The 17,407-nt window shown below is 36.7% G+C and overlaps 1 protein-coding gene across 2 annotated transcripts in view; it reads right to left on the bottom strand.

The window, feature by feature from the left end:
• UVRAG (UV radiation resistance associated) overlaps positions 1-17,407 on the bottom strand; it is a 287,747-nt gene that overhangs the window by 254,347 nt on the left and 15,993 nt on the right. For both annotated transcript variants that reach the window (XM_004434016.3, XM_087433467.1), the window contains exon 2: positions 4,904-5,021. In XM_004434016.3, the coding sequence (XP_004434073.2) occupies positions 4,904-5,021 (118 nt within the window). The remainder of the gene's footprint in view (positions 1-4,903; positions 5,022-17,407) is intronic.

The following is a 17,407-nucleotide window of genomic DNA, read 5'->3' as shown; positions in this document are numbered from 1 at the left end:
AAGGCACAGAAATATATATAGTTTGGAACTATTTTTACTTCTACTTGCATAAAGAATCTCAGGAAAGATAAACAAGAAATGAGTAACAGCAGTTATCAGGGTGGGGTGGAAAACTAGAGAGATGGGACAGGTGAAAGAAAGACTTTAATATAAACCTTTATATATATATTTTGACCTGTGGACTACATTAGCTTTTGAAAAAATTAAATGAAAAAAAATAAATTTGAGGTCTTAGTATGTGCCAAACATTGTTCCAAGTACTAGAGACAGTACAAGTGAACAAAACTGACTTAAAAATTACTGACCTAAAAATTTCTGCCCTCATGGAGCTTATACTCTAGTGGAGAGAGAGACATACATTAACCAAATAATTAAACATATAGTATGTCAGATGATCTTAAGAATTGTGGAGAAAAATAAAGCACAAAAGACAGGAGGAGAATAGTCACAATTTTTAAAAGGGTTAGTCAGCCATCAAGGAGAGTTTCTCCAAGAAAACGTTCAGCGTAAAGACCTGAAGGAAGGTGGAGGAGCTAGCCATGCAGATATCAGGAGCAAACAGTGCCCAGGCCAAAGAAACAGCAAGTACACAGGCCTTTAAAGTGAAGCAAACTTAATGTATTCAAGGAACAGCCAGAAGGTCAGTGTGGCTGGAACAGACAGAACTAGAAGAGCAGCACGAGATGAGTTCCAAGAGGTAAGAGGGTCAGACCATGAACGGTCTTCTAGGAAACCAAAAGGATTTTAGTTTTGCCTCTGAGTGAGATGGGAAGCCACTGGAGGGTGCCGAGGAGAGGAATAACATGATCTCACTTTCATTTTAATAGGATCTTGGTTGAGAACATAGTAAAGAGGGTGCACGGCCATGCAAACCTGTTAGAAGTCTACTTCAACGATTCAGGCAAGAGATGACAATGGTTCAAAGATAGTAAGAAGTGATTACATTATGGATATACTTTTAATAATAAGAGCCAAAAGTATCTGCTGAAAGATTGGATGTGAGATATGAAAGAGGACAATCCAGGATGACTCCAAGGTTCCTGGCCAAGGAAACAGAAGGGTGGAGCTACCATTTTCTGACAGAAGGAAGAATACAGGAGACAGGTCAGAGCTAGAACATCAGAAACTCAGTTTTGAATATATCAAATTTAATTTACCTACTAAACTCCAAACAGAAAGGGAGAGTAGGCAACTGAACACAGGAGTATGAGTTCAGAAGGGAGATCCAAGCTAAAGATACAATTTGCGAGTTGTTAGAGTGATCAATGATATATATTTTTTTAATTTATTTTATTTATTTCCCCTCAAACCCCCAGTAGGTAGTTGTATGTCATAGCTGCACATCCTTCTAGTTGCCATACGTGGGACGCGGCCTCAGCATGGCCGAAGAAGCGGTGCGTCGGTGCGCGCCCGGGATCCGAACCCCGGGCTGCCAGCAGCGGAGCGCAAGCACTTAACCACTAAGCCACGGGGCCAGCCCAATCAATGATATTTAAAACTATGAGACTTGGATAAGATCACAGATATAGGGTTCGTCTTCTGATGTATTCAAAATAGCTGGTTAGTATTCCAGGAGAGGACAAGCACTCACATTTCATGGGTAAGAAAATAACTATGGCTGAAGAACAAACTTGATTTTATAAAAATTCCAAATTTAAGAGGAAACCAGGATTAGAACCTAGCTCCTCACCCATTAACACAAGGTTTTGTTCTCTGGCAATGTGATAACTGATGTTTGATTTGAACTACCTAAAAAAGTAGACAATCTCCCAAGAACACTAAAAGATGTCAAAAATCAAAAAAACTTCACACATAACTTTTTAGGACTTGCTGTGAATTTAGCTGAAATAAAACAATAACTTAGAAATCAACATTTCAGATATTCTTCCAACAAAAAACCTTTCTTCTAAAACTAAGAAATGATGCCATTAAGCAGGTGGCACAGGTGGTTTTGTGAGAAGAATCAATCGGCCTTCTATCGTGGTCATCCTACACCAAGGGCCACACAACGATCATGAAATGAATATTTGTGTTTGTCATCACAGGTCTAATAAGATAAGGCGGTATTAACTAGGTTTACTAAGGAAAGAGCTTCCAGACTCCTCCTATGGTAGTTAAAAGCTATAGAGTCCAACATATGGGCCCAAAAAAGAAGACTATGAATAGACTTCACTCAACCATGACATTTTAGAGCAGGAGGAAGTCTCAGAAATCATCAGTCCTCTCATTTTAGAGTTAACTAACTAAAGCTCAAAAGAGGAACTAAACGCCCTAGCCAAGGGGCTTGCCAGTTAGTCACAGACTCAATACCACTACCAGACACTAGACTTCCCTTTGGTCTGTCACCAGCTATTCCCTAATTGTGTTAATGATCATTTTATTGAGATAACTTCAAGAAACAGTCCATGATAACTTCTAAGCTCAAGATGCAATCTGAAGACAAAAAACAAAAACAAGAACAAACAAAAAAAAATCACTTTGCTTTCATCATTGTATCTCTCAGACAAGTTTTTACATCATAGTCATCAACCAGTCCCATGACTACTCTCTTTTTAGAAACTACTATTGGGCCAGCCCCCATGGCCTAGTAGTTAAGTCCGGAGCACTCCGCTTCAGCGGCTTGGGTTCAGTGCCCGGGCGCGGACCTACACCACTCATTGGCCAAGCTGTGGTGGCAGCTCACATACAAAATAGAGGAAGACTGGCAACAGATGTTAGCTGAGGGCGAATCTTCCTCAGCAAAAAAAAAAAAAAGAAAAAAGAAACTACTATGATTAGTGATGAATCTAATGAAACTATGAAACTAATGATTATTAACATAACATAACAATTCTAATAGTAATTGCTGTCATTTACCAAATACCTAAAGTATACTAAGTACTATGTTAATTACTATTATCAGAGATAACACTGGAGCAAGCACACAGAAGTTCTATGAAGATAATCCAGGACAGATTATATAGAAACTTATCAAAAATTTCTAATACTCTGGCATTGTCATATACATTGCTAGTGATAAAACCAATTAGTGAGCAGTAGACCAAATGCATTAAGGTCTGCAAAAATGCTTGTACCCTTAGGACAAATAGTGTCCAAACTGTTTTATTTTCCCTCTGGACACACAGAAAGACACACATAAGAAGTCCCCTTTTCATCCACAAAGGACAACACAACTGATTTATGTCTAATGGAATGTGATGGAACTGATGTGGGTCATTTCCATTTAAAAAAATTTCCTCAAATAATTCCTCTCTCTTGCCATGCCAGAGGTCATGTGTTGATGACAGCAGTATTTCAAAATAGAAAGAGCCTGGATACCTGAGTCACCACTTAGAGGACAGCTGCCAAGACAGTACCTGATAAAGACCACCTGCACCGGACTTAGTGTAAGAAATTTATTACGTTAAGCCACTGAGATTTGTGGCATTTGTTATAGTAGCTAGCATTAATAATTCAGATTAATGCAATCGTGTTTTTAAAAAATGCAACAGTTAGAATGAAAAATAAGAATGAAATAAAATTATGTGAAAATGGAAGTATTTAGAGTCCTTTTTTTTTTCATCCTTAAAAATTAATGTAGGGGCCAGCCCCATGGTGTAGCAGTTAAGTTCAGCGTGTTCCACTTCGGCAGCCCAGGTTCACGGGTTCAGATCCTGGGCACAGACCTACACCACTCATCAGCCATGCTGTGGTGCCAACCCACATATAACAGAGAAAGACTGGCACAGACATTAGCTCAGGGCTCACTTTCCTCAAGCAGAAAAGGAGGAAGATTGGCAGCGGATGTTAGCTCGGGGTGAATCTCCTCAGCAAAAAAGAAAAGTTATTTTAATGCTATTTAATTAAATAGTATTATTTAATTTAAATAATAATGGGGGGGATTCTACTCTATATAATTCCTGACTGAATTTTTTAATGAGCATATACTGGTGTTAAAATTAAAAAAAGAAAAAAGTTGTTAAACTACAGATTTAACAACAGTTTTTAAAACCAAAAAGGTAAAATGTCATTTGAATTTTTCAAATAAGTCCTTAGGACCACTTATTATAATAACGCCACCTTTTGTTAACATAAATAGACTTTTAATCACATCTTACCAAATGCTATCACCTTCTCTCAGTTGATCCTCATAAAAACCTGCCTTGCAGACTTCATAAGATTATCTCCGCTTTACAAATGGAAAAAGGGAGGTTCAAAAAGCCATGATCTTTGTCCAAAGTCACACAGCTAGTAAATAGCTGAGCTAGAAACAGTACTGATGTATTTTCAATCCTAATCCAATATTCCTATCATTATACCACGCTTCCTCTCTTATATCATTGGACATAAGTCAATTGATTATATCAAAGTCCCTTTCACCCAATATGCATTCAAAAGATGCTTGTGATTTTGAAACAAATATTTGGGCTATTCTTAGAACTGTCACTTATGAAAGAATCCACATTTCAATATGTGAAACTGAATTCAAAGAAACCATGCAATTCTTCTAAAAATGACCCTATATACACTAGGAATTACAAATACAAGAAGATATGTCCTAGGTCCCAATTTTACCATTATACTAAAGAAATTAACTATATTTTTAAAAAAAAGCAAATTAGTATTGGATACTGGACTCATATAATCTATTTGAAATGACAGCTACTAGATTAAAGATATGAATAGCTAACATTCATAAAGGAATGATAAGTTTATCAATGTAAGGCTCGGTTAATCTGAAAGATCTAAAAGCTACATTTCTTAAATATATATAACAACGGCTCATGAAATATTTTAAGACAGCATGACAATTTAGCTTTCCAGTAAACAATAAAAGCAAGAGGCACTGAGAATCACCCGTGCTACAAAAGAATAAAAATGAGACATAACGATCTGTGGGTAGCAAGTCCACAGATTCCCTTACCTTTATATATCTTCTCAGCATTACACAAGTGAAGTGTGAAGTAGGTATCAAGGAGCTGATGGCCATTTCTATTAACAATGTTCCGGGCAGCAATGTTCCGAAGATGTCTAAGACGCCGCTAAAAAATAACAACAAAAAAGAGGGGCATTCACAGCTTTTTCCTCCTATAAAATTTTCTGAAAGTTACAATTCAAAAATGAAATACAGTAAGCTGTCCCAGTCATTTATTTGTTGAGCCAGCAACCTTAACTCAGTCTCTTATTTATGCCTCAGCATCCCCTCTGTCAAATAGGAATTATTTGCCCTATCTCATTTACAAGGTTGTTGTGAGCATGAAATGACAACAGATATGAAATATTCTTGCAAAGCATAAGTGTTATACAAGTGCTACACACCTTAGAAGAGCATTAATATTTCCTCGAACATAAACTAAGCAGTAATTTGCTTTTTCCCTTCAGAAGGATGCTATAGGACACACAAAGTCCAACACACACCAACAGAAAATCAGCAAGTATTACACACATAGGCCCCTGTTGCTAGCTTAGTCTAGATGCCAGATGATCTGTACAACCAGGAAAAGAAACCAAAGCCAGAAAATAACTCACTGGTCACTCCATCTAGCTAATAACCCAACTGTTGTGAGCTTAAATTAAATTCTCCCTTGACCAGCAGCCAACCAATCTCTATTTCCTATCAGGATTCCTTCCGCAAAATTTCTCCAACTAGGATGCACAAATTATTTGGAGTTACAAGTGTTGAAAGGCAAAAGCTCCATAAGCAACAGCAGAAATCAACAAAAATACAAGATAACTTAAGGGATAACCAAATCATCTCACATCAAAAAGAGAAAATGTTGGCAATGCTGAAGTCTGGCACATCAGATTCATTCCCAAAAGCTAGTTCCTTGTGTTGGATAATTATTTTCAGAAACATAAAAATAGAAACCAAGTGCTCAGTTTTAAAATATGCTTAAAGCTCTCCCTTCAGGCTGAAAGACGGCCCACTCTACTGAGGTAAGTCCGTCTTCAATTACATGTGCAGTCAGCCAGAAAAGAACAGTTCTTTCTTTCCATGCACATACCAACCCAATCCTTTCTCCCAATCTGGAGATTAAGATTCTTTGAGAGAGGAGGTTATTGTCTAATAAATTTGTTTAATCCTTTAAGTATGAAAAGCCCCAAATGTATTTACAAGAAGTTCCTTGGGCTTACTCTAAAAGATTTATTTTTCCACAATCAGCCAATGGTTTCCATGTCACACCCTGAATTAAAGCAACTATCTCCCCCTACTACATATTTTTTGTTAGCCCTCTCAGTCAAAATTTTAAATTGACAGGAACCACTAATTGCCTATACACAATAATCACATCTATTTTGCTGTAAGATTGCAATCTTGGTCCTCTATTCAAAGACCTGAAAATATTACCCAAAGCCTCTAGCATAAAGCACAAACGTCCCATGACTGTTTTCAAAGCCCTGTGCAATCTGACCTCTCCATATCCAATCCTTACTTCCCATTAGATCTTCCACATACCTAACCCCTCATCACACAGGACTGCTTAAAGTTCCATGAAAAACATCACGCACGTTCCGAGCTCCATGCTTTTGCTAATGCTCGCCCCTCAATCTAGAATATTATTCTCTTTAAGGAGATCCTATTTCTACTTCAAAGTTAAGGAGAGAAGATTCCTCCTTCCTGATTCTCTCACTGAAACTAGTTGCCCTTTTATTAGAATAAATAAGAACTTTGCTTCCATCTCTATCTACTATACCACTTACTTCATTCAGCCTTGTATTATACCTAGTTGTTTATAGTTATCTTCCCTACTAATCTAGGACGAAAAGACTTGAGGACAGAGACTATTACCATCACTATACTGTTAGCATGTATTAAATACTTACTGTGTGCCATGTACTATGCTGAACACTTCATACATGTGATCTTATTTAATCTTCATAACAACCCTATGAGGTTATGGTTACTCATTATCATTATTCATTTCTTTACCCCAACATTTCTAAATAACCAAAGATAAACAAAGAAACAAAATAGTAAATAATAAATGAGAGGGACATCTCAAAAGGAAGGAAGGAAAGAGGGGCCAGCCTGGGTGGAGTAGTGGTTAAGTTCGCACACTCCACTTCAGCGGCCCAGGGTTCACAGGATGGGATCCCGGGCACGGACGTGAACACCGCTAAAATAAGCTATGCTGTGGCAGGCGTCCCACATATAAAGTAGAGGAAGATGGGCACAGTTGTTAGCCCAGGGCCAATCTTTCTCAGCAAAAAGAGGAGGATTGGCAACAGATGTTAGCTCAGGGCTAACCTTCCTTACCAGGGGCCAGCCCAGTGGCGCAAGTGGTTAAGTGCGCGCACTCCGTTTCGGGGGCCCGGGGCTCACGGGTTCAGATCCCAGGCGTGTGCCGACGCACCACTTGTCATGCCATGCTGTGGTGGCGTCCCATACAAAGTAGAGGAAGATGGGCACAGATGTTAGCTCAGGGCCAATCTTCCTTGGCAAAAAAAAAAAAAAAAAGAAAGAAAAGAAAAAGAGGAAGATCGGCATCAGATGTTAGCTCAGGGCTGATCTTCCTCAAAAAAAAAGAAGGAAGGAAAGAAAGCAGAAAGCAAGCAAAGGGTTTATACCTATATATGTAGGTATATATACACCTATATCTGTATATACCTAATAGATACAATTTGGTCCTTACACTCCTCTGTTGCTACAGAGGACAGAGCAGTGACCTATCCTTCAACTCAAGAGAATAATTTTACCACAAATACAATGATAATGGAACTGACTGCCTTAAAAGCAGTATGCAGGGCTTGGACAGAGATTGTAATGTGACTGGACAGAGAATGCAATGGATGCATGGATATTGCTGAAGAGATCTTTATATTATGTAGAAAGTTAGCACAACCACCTACAAGGTACCTTCTGACTCCAAGCTCCAGGATTCCAAAATCAGCAGTGGAGTCAAGAAACACTCATCTGGGTGGATTACCAGTGTATCATTATTATTTCTATGCTTCCCTCCACTGATGTGGATAAAACAGAATTGACCACATCAGGGCATTTCATAAAAAGACAAAAACTCCTCCACAAATTAACCAACTATACTTAAAGCACCGACCTTGGGTTGTACGACTTTTTGCCTTTTCCCTTATTTTATTTATTTCAAAAGCATTAGGGTAAGTATTCTCATTACATTATGATTAATTAAAATACAAGATGCTCCCAGCAGCTGGAATGAACAAAGGAAATCAATTCTTTATGGGTAATATACTGATGTAATCTTGGTGAAAGGCAGTAAATGTACATGAGTCCTCTTGTGCCCGGTGTCTTGGCTTCTTCTTTAGTAACATTCATTCCAATTTTATCATAAAGGGGTTTATTATTTTTTAAAAATGCTAAACTTTAATAAAACAGAGTTTAATTAATAATTACGTGCCAATGTTATTTTTTAGTTTTGACAAATGTAAGATGTTAACATTAGGGGAAATTGAATGAAGGGAATTCTCTGTATTATCTTTGCAACTTTTCTGTAAATCTAAAATCATTCAAAAATAAAATGTTTATTTTTTTAATATTGCCTTTTTCAGAGTTAGTAGAAATGGAAATGGGACAAAAAGAGTGCCGATAAAACATTTCACAAACATTAATGAAATAGAACTCTTCTCCATTCCCACCCATGCACCTCCCTCCTTCAGTTTCCCACCTCCTTCCTTCCTTCCCTTCTCGCAAGATTTAATGCAATTAAAAAGAAACACTGGAAAGTTAAAATAGAAACCAGAAAAATGATTACCTATGGAGGTGAGAACAGGTTGGAGGAAATAGAGATAAAAGTAAGACTCCCTAATACTTGTTTACGTAGTTTTGACTTCTGTACCATATAAATGTTTTACATACTCAAAAAATAAAGTTAAATAAATAAGAAAAAGTTTAAATCAAGTAAACCTGGTCCAAAATATAATAGCAATACTAAAAATTACCACCAGTTTTAAGATATATCATCCACCTTCGCTCAAATTATTATCCTATCATCCAAGGAAATATTTTAAAAAATCAAGGTGACCTGAAGGATCCTCTCTGGTTCTCAGCTCCCTAGAGGATCTATACTGGACCCAAACAACATGTAATTATACCTAACATGGAAATATGAGGAGTTTCAGATATTCGTCTATCTTGCCCAACTAGAATATAAGTTCTGTGAGAGAAGAGATTTTATTTTATTTACAGTTGTATCTGCAGCATCTAGATAAGTACCTAGCAACAGCAGGCACACAATAAATGTTTTCGATTGAATTAATAAATCTCCAGTGAATTAACCTAGGCCTTACAATGGTCCTGAGTGGCCTGGAACCCTTAGTGGATTCTGACACCCACCCACCAGACAGTGGGAGAATACGGAGCACTCCAAACCTAAGAACAGACCTAAGCAGTGAAAGTGGGGTAAAGGCTTAGCAGTGCTTCTGGACTACAGCACACCCTCAGGACTCACCCACCTTCAAGTGCTCTGAGGACTACAATCTAGGGGTACCTCATGGCCTGGTGGCACCATCTAGCGTAAAAACACTGCGTTAGACCTTGTCCAAATAGAATTAAATATCAGATTATTTCTTCAAATGGCCCATCTAAAGCCAGTTAAAATCAAATCTGTCTTATTATTTAAATCAGCTCAAATATCTCAGAAAAGTAAAAATATTCTGCGTAATTAAAGTTTATACAGACTTTGGAATTACTATTTAAGATAACATACCATGCAGTTTTCTTTACCAGCAGTCTCCTTAAACTTTCTCAAATGCTCCACACTTTCACAGTCATAAAATGCTCTTTGTACATCATTCTAAGGCAGCAGCTTTAGGCCGCTAAGATGTGCTCTCATAACACCCACCCCCAAAACTAAAGCTGAATAGATCTTAAATTTTTAACTTGGAATCAACATGGCTTTAAAATCTTTGAAGCACTACCTATAAAACATTCTATACAGAGGTCAAAAAACATTCACTAACATATAAAATTGAAACTTCCTATTCAGCTTTGATTTGGAGGATCCATTGATGTAATCAGAGCACAACTCTGCTACCTGAAATGCTGGCAGTGCACAAAAGACCAGAATGACCCTAAATTCTTTAACTTTTTTTTACAAATCTTTCAAGTATAAACTCTAAAACAAGACTTAAGTGGCATGCATTGTAGATTTGAAACATTTGCTTTAGCAAAAAAATAAGAGGGGCCGGCCCAGTGGCGCAAGTGGTTAAGTGTGCACGCTCTGCTGAGGCAGCCCAGGGTTCACCGGTTCAGATCCCGGGCACACACCGACACACCACTTGGCAAGCCATGCTTTGGCGGTGTCCCATATAAAGTAGAGGAAGATGGGCACAGATGTTAGCCCAGGGCCAGTCTTCCTCAGCAAAAAAAAAAAGAAGAAGAAGAAGAAAAGAGGAGGATTGGCAGATGTTAGCTCAGGGCCAATCTTCCTCACAAAAAAAATAAAAAATAAGAATTACTTATTAGTATGATTGTAAATCGGTGCCTCTAAAGAACCTAAAATGGTTGTTTTTCTTGTTAATGCTACTGGGGCTGGCTCTGCGGCCAAGTGGTTCAAGTTCCACGCACTCCACTTCGGCGGCCCGGGTTTGCATGTTTGGATCCCAGGCATGGACCTACACCACTCGCCAGCCATGCTGTGGCAGCAACCCACACATAAAATAGAGGAAGACTGGCACAGATGTTAGTTCAGGGCTAATCTTCCTCAAGCAAAAAAAAAAAGAGGAAGATTGGCAACAGATGTTAGCTCAGGGTGAATCTTCCTCAGCCAAAAAAAAAAAAAAATACTACTAATGTTCTTAGAAAACTGCTTTAAAACATAACATTAGTCTAAAGGAAATTTTTTGTCTTGTTTTTGTATTTTTTGTTTTGTCCTGTTGGCACCTATTTGGGTTAAAAAAAAAAAAAAAACTTAGGTTTTCCTTTGTAGAACTACCCTTCCCTACTATCAATCCATAAAATTCCTCTAGAATTAACTCCACCTCCAACTCAAGGATGTTCATGTGACTCAGATTAGGCCAATCAGCACATTCCATCCCCCGACAATAACCTATGATTTAATTAGGGTCCATGAAAGACCTAGAAATTGTATTAAGTTGTTGAGAGTTCTTTTTTTATTCCCCATTGGCCCTGAACCTGGAAGGACATAGGGCTAGAGATGCTGGCAGCCATCCTTCCATCACAATGAAACCTGAGAATGAAACAAACAAGGAAGAGGGGAGAGATGTGGAACACAGGTCCTGCTGACAGAATTTAAGTCTCTGGATCAAACCACACCTAAAATGAGAACTATAATGACAAACACCAGCCCAGTCCCTATAAAAGTGTCAAAAATTACAAGCCAGGAGAAGACTTATATTGTAACTGTTTATTAAGAATTTATCCCATAACAGGTTAGTAGATGAAGAGTAACATTCTAATTTAGTGGCAAAGTACAAAGAAATGTTTCATTTGTTAAACATCCCCATATTCTAGAAAATGATCATTTTTGGCAGGTCAATCCATTTTTGTTGATACAATTTTGAACCTCAACATGAGTGATAGCAAGGCTTTAAAAATAGTCAAATCACACCCCAGAACTAAAAGAAACCCAAAGCAATTTTCAGTAGTGAAATACAGCATTGGGGTTCTATATTCCTCCCAAGTTTTACCTTTCCCTTGCAGGCACCTAAAATTTTCTGGCTTCTGAGGAATAACAATAACCAAAGAGAAGTGAAGTGTCTTTGATCTTTTCCTCATCACTGTTAGAGAGTGATTTAGGGAGGCTGATGGCCAATAAGGGGAGGAGGAATGCCTATCATTCACCTTCCCTTCCCTGTACCTCCTTGCTTAAAAATAAAAGTACTATGGTTCTTAAATATAATTACTCCACAAATCCCCACCAGCACCAAACTAAACAACCATCCAACACACACCTTTTATGATTTCCAAGGCCACAGTGAGGTATCTTCAAAACAACTTTTGAGTCTAATTTGCTTAGTCTACAAGAGCTATTAAAAGTCAGTAATATAACCCATAATCTATAGCCCAATAGAAGAGGGAGCAAAGGATATAAAAAGGCAAGCTACAGAAAATGAAATGAAAATGGAAACAAACACACATAAAGATTTATAGTCAAACTCATAATTAAAGACAGGCATACCAAAACAAACGTTTCACTTTGTGGCAGACTGTAGTTTCCAAAGAATGGCTGCACCAACACATCCCACCCCACGTGCTCTCTCACAACGTGATGTTGCCACTCCTCCATTATGACAGGGGGCCTTTGTTCCCTCCCCCTTACATGTAGGCAGGCCTGTTGTAACCAGAAACCAGGCAAGGAAAGGGTTAAGGAGCTATCCCCGGGGTTCTCCATTGCTTGTGCAAGCAATAAACCTCTTTCTTCACCCACTTTAGCCTTCGTTGTGCTTTACAGCTCTGCACTCACCGAGACGGACGCATTGAGTTTGGTTACACTGTGACTACGGCAGAAATGACGCTATGTGACTTCTGAGACTAAATCATAAAATCATCTGGTCCTCTCATAGGATGCTCTTCCTTAGAATCCACTCATCCTACCATGAGGATGCCAAGCAGCCACATGCAAAGGACTTTGTAAGTATCATCCACAGCCCCAGCTGAGATCCCAGTTATAGTCAGACATGTAAGTGACCATTTCAGCCCCCAGCCTTTGAGACGCCAGAAATGACACCAAATAAAGCACAGACAAGTTGTTCCCACAAGCCCAAACCAAACTTCACACTCGTGAGCAAAATAAATGATGATGATGTTTTAAGCCACTAATTTTTTTATTTGTTACTCAGCAATAAAAATTAAGAGATCTGATTAAACAATCAAACTATTTTAGTCTCTGTCAGGGTTGATATGAGTAAGGAAAACAATGTTGGGGGAAATATAAAATGGTCCAATTTGGAGGGTGGGCAATTTAGCAACAATTACCAAATTTTAAATTGCATATAACATTTGACCAAGCAATTCCACAAGTCACAAAAATGTATGCAAATATACCTACTTCAATACTAGGTATAAAAGCAAAAACTGAATACCCACTCTTAAATCGTAGTACACTCATACAGTGGAAAACCATAAAACCATTAAATAAACAAAGTGCTAATATGGAACACAAACAAAAGAGCAAGAAATTTTAAATGTTCACATAATTACTATATACCGTGAATGAGGTAGATCAAGGGTTGGTCAACTTATTCTATAAAGGGTCAGAGAGTAAATATTTTAAGCTTTTCAGGGCACATCCAGTCTCTGGATATTCTTTGTTTTTTGGTTTGTTTGTTTATACTCTTTTAACAACGTAAAAACCTTTCTTAGCTCATCAGTTGTTATAAAAACCAGTGACTATTGGCCATAGTCTGCTGACCCCTACCATAGCGAATCACAAATATTATGAGATAATTTTTGAAGTACCATTTGGTTTGGAAATGTAGTCAAACTTGTTCTAGATCCCATCCCCCTTTCCTATTCTCAACTCATTTCTTTTTCAGGTCTGGCATTCTTTCTCAGCCTGGTACCAGGCTAAATCGCATGGAAGAATTAAGGCCCAGGTTGTTTCAGGTAACTCAAATTACTGCTACGTTTTTGAGGGGCAACAAAAGCAAACTGGGAGGAAAATTAGTTTTCCACATTTCCACAGAAGGTAAAAATGTTGAATTACTGAATCAAAAATTTAAGCTTGATAAATTAGGTCAGTCTTTTTAAAAAATACAAAAGCCCCTTCTATATGATAGCACTCTCAATCACCTAACTCTTTTTTCTAATTTTTTTATTCCACCTGAAAGACTCAATGTGAGAAGTTTTGAAAGAACACAAAAATGCTTTAAAACTAGCACTTGGTGCTATTGGATATAAGAAAATGGTGCCAACAGCCAATATTAACAGATTTAAACAAAAAACCTACCAATGCTAATCTCTCACTTTATAGCTCCTGTCTCTAATTGAGAACTGTCTCTGACACAAATTACACAACCTTGTTTAACTGGAACTAAAGCCCTTCTTTTGACATTAACTCTGCTCTCACCCAAGTTCAAATCAGTCCTAGAATTTAATTCAGTCATTTACTAAGCACTACGAAATTATAAAACAGGCTTCTCCACAGGAAAAGACAAAATATATCTCTGAACTTTCTACATATCTTATGAATTTTGGTTCTGGGTTTTTTATCTCTACCCTATTCATCCCCAATCTTGGTGGAAGGTCCGAACCTGTCCTTCTTCCTCCACGTTTCTTCTGAGTAGTTTTGTTCTAAGAAACAGGCCTTTCTGGATCTATGGGCAGATCTATCATAGGGCAGGCCCCCCTGCCCTATGCATATGTATTTTAATATATATTGATATATACAACACACATTTCAATATACATATTTCACTATTCATTGAAATTTCCATAATAAAAAACTTTTAGAGTGATATTAATAGGAACAGATCCAGTATCGTTCTCTGCGTGTCACTCTCATCCTCCCTCTCTTTCCCTTCAGTCTTCTATTTTATCTTGCGTATTTCCTTCACAGACCATGCTAGGAACTGTCAGATACAAACATGGCATTCCCTCATTTCAGAGTATGCGATCTTACTGAAGAACTGGAGTTTGTACACACAAAAAGGCCAATTCGAGGTAAAAGTATACAGCAGTATACTTTCAGTGAGTATTGATTAGAGAACTGTTATTTTAAAAATGTAAGACCAAAGAAGAAAGACACAGAATTACACAGGATGACCTGGAGGATAAAAACTGGAAGACAGAAGACAGCTGTCAATGGTCCAGGTGTTAAGAGTGATATCATGCCTGTAATTTGCTTCAAAATAACTGGGGTGAGGGAGAGAAGACAAGTAGGTATGCATATAGATAAAACAAGATCTGCCATGAGGTGACAGTTACGGAAGCTGAGTAGCAGTACCTGAGAGTTTCCATATGCCCACCCCCCTGCCCTATGCATATGTATTTTAATATATATTGATATATACAACACACATTTCAATATACATATTTCACTATTCATTGAAATTTCCATAATAAAAAACTTTTAGAGTGATATTAACAGGAACAGAAAGAAAGGATAAGACCATACAGGAGCCTAAAGAAAAAATGGGCTTAATGGGGAGACTAATTAGATAATGGACATGGTTGAGAATGAAAAGAAAATTGATAAAAGAAATAAGGAAGTCAAAGGACCCCTAGGGAAATAAGAACTAATCAATAAAGAGGTTAGGGCAACAGAGTAGCTACCAAAAAAAAAGAAAGAAAGAAAATATATATATATTTTCATATATATATATTTTCATATATATATATATTTTCATATATATATTTTCATATATATATTTTTTCATATATATATTTTTTATATATATATTTTCATATATATATTTTCATATATATATTTTTTCATATATATTTTTTTTTCATATATATATATTTTTTCATATATATATATTTTTTAAAATATATTTTTTTAATATATTTTTTTCATATATATATTTTTTCATATATATATGTTACAGAACATACCCTATACCTTATATCAAATTCCAGATGGATTATAAAATATTTAAATGTAAATAATTAAAGCATAAAAGTACCAAAAGAAACCATGAAGAATTATCTTATAACCTCAAAAGGTCTAAGAATGACATAAAACTCAGAAGCTATAAAAAGAAAAAAATTAATAAATTTACTACATAAAATGTTTTTAAATTATGCATGGCAAAAATTATCATATGCAAAGTCAATGAAAAAACCCAACAAAAAAATTTTAATTCACACAACACAGACAATTTCACTAAAACATAAAGAGTTCCTAGAAATCAATAAGAAAAAGTCCAACAACCCAACAGAAAAAAATGGCAAAGAATATTAACAGATAATTCACAGAAAAAGAAATACAAATAGTGTTTAAACATGAGAAGATTCTCAACCTCAGTCATAAGGAAAACACAAATTAAAACTACACTAAAATTGGCACAGATCAAAAAGTCTGAAAATATATTCAGAGGCAAGGCTGTGGCAAAACAGGCACTTTGCTGAAAAAAATATAACTGGTAAAACCTCTGCAGATGGCAATCTGGCAATACCTACCAAAATTACAAAGGCATATATTCTTTGACCCAGCAATTCCACTTCTGCATTTGTTTTAAATATACACTTGCAGATATGTAATACACTATTGTTTGTATTAGCAAAAAACTGGAAATAAGTTAAAGGTCCATCAACAGAGGACTAGCTAACTTATGGTATATCCTATAGTGGGATACTATGTGGCCTTAAAGAATAAGTTATGTAGCAGCACTTTGAGCACTGATATGGAACCATCTGTAGGATACATTATTAGTTTAAAAAAAAAAAGAAAAAACGGTTTATATAGTCTATATATATATTCTACATATACTATATATACTACATATAGTATATATAGTTTACGTAGTCAGTGTTTAACATGTTATCATTTGTTTCACAGGGAAAAAAAGAATAGAATTATGTAATTATTGGAGATGCATAAAATATAACTGATAACACTGGTTGCCCCACGGAAGGGAAAATGGGTATTTGGGACACAGAATGGTATGGAGACTCTTCACTGTATCCTCTTACATACCTTTGAATTGTGATCCATATGAATATATTATTTATTTTTAAAAATAAAACTAAATTTACATTAAAAAAAAAAAAAACAGATGGCAATCAATCTTTAAGCACAGGCATCTGTGATAGCCATTACCAGAAGCACTGTGACCCAGTGGTAAGAGATCAAACGAGAGTCAAGAATCCTGAACTCTACAGTGGTTCTACCACTCTCTAGCAGGCAAATCACTTACTTTCTCTGAGCCTGTTTCCCTTCCATAAAATGGAAATATTTCCTGCATGCCTACCTCTCTGGGTTATTTTAAGGGTCAAATGAAATAATGGATATAAAAGCTCTCTGAAAAATTGTAAAGTACCTTATAAAGTATTAACAGAAATAAGGATGTCAAGAAAGGGATGTGGTTATCAGTGTAAGATGATGAATTGGTTTAGGCATTTCTAATTTGAAGTTAAGACACAGATTTAGAATTCATCTCTCTAAACAGAGGTGATAAAGTCACAGATCTCCAAAGGACAAACATTCAATAAACAGAATTACAGAACTGCAGAACTGGAAAGGATCCTGAGGGTCATTTAAGTCTTTGCTACTCAGTATCATCTGGGAACCTGCTGGAAATGCAGAATCTCAGGTCCCACCACAGATCTACTCAATCAGAATCTGTATGTTTTTTTTAATTTTTTTTTACAAGTTTTTTCTTTTTTGAGGAAGATTGGCCCTGAGATAACATCTGTTGCCAATCTTCCTCTTTTCTTTTTTTCTCCCCAAAGCCGCAGGACATAGTTGTATATCCTAGTTGTAGGTTCTGCTAGTTCTTCTATGTGGGACACCGCCTCTGCATGGCCTGATGAGTGGTGAGTAGGTCC

This window comes from Ceratotherium simum, chromosome 7 (assembly GCF_057802395.1).
Source record: "Ceratotherium simum simum isolate JZ-2026a chromosome 7, ASM5780239v1, whole genome shotgun sequence".
NCBI lineage: Eukaryota > Metazoa > Chordata > Mammalia > Perissodactyla > Rhinocerotidae > Ceratotherium > Ceratotherium simum.
This window is presented reverse-complemented; position numbering and strand designations above follow the sequence as displayed.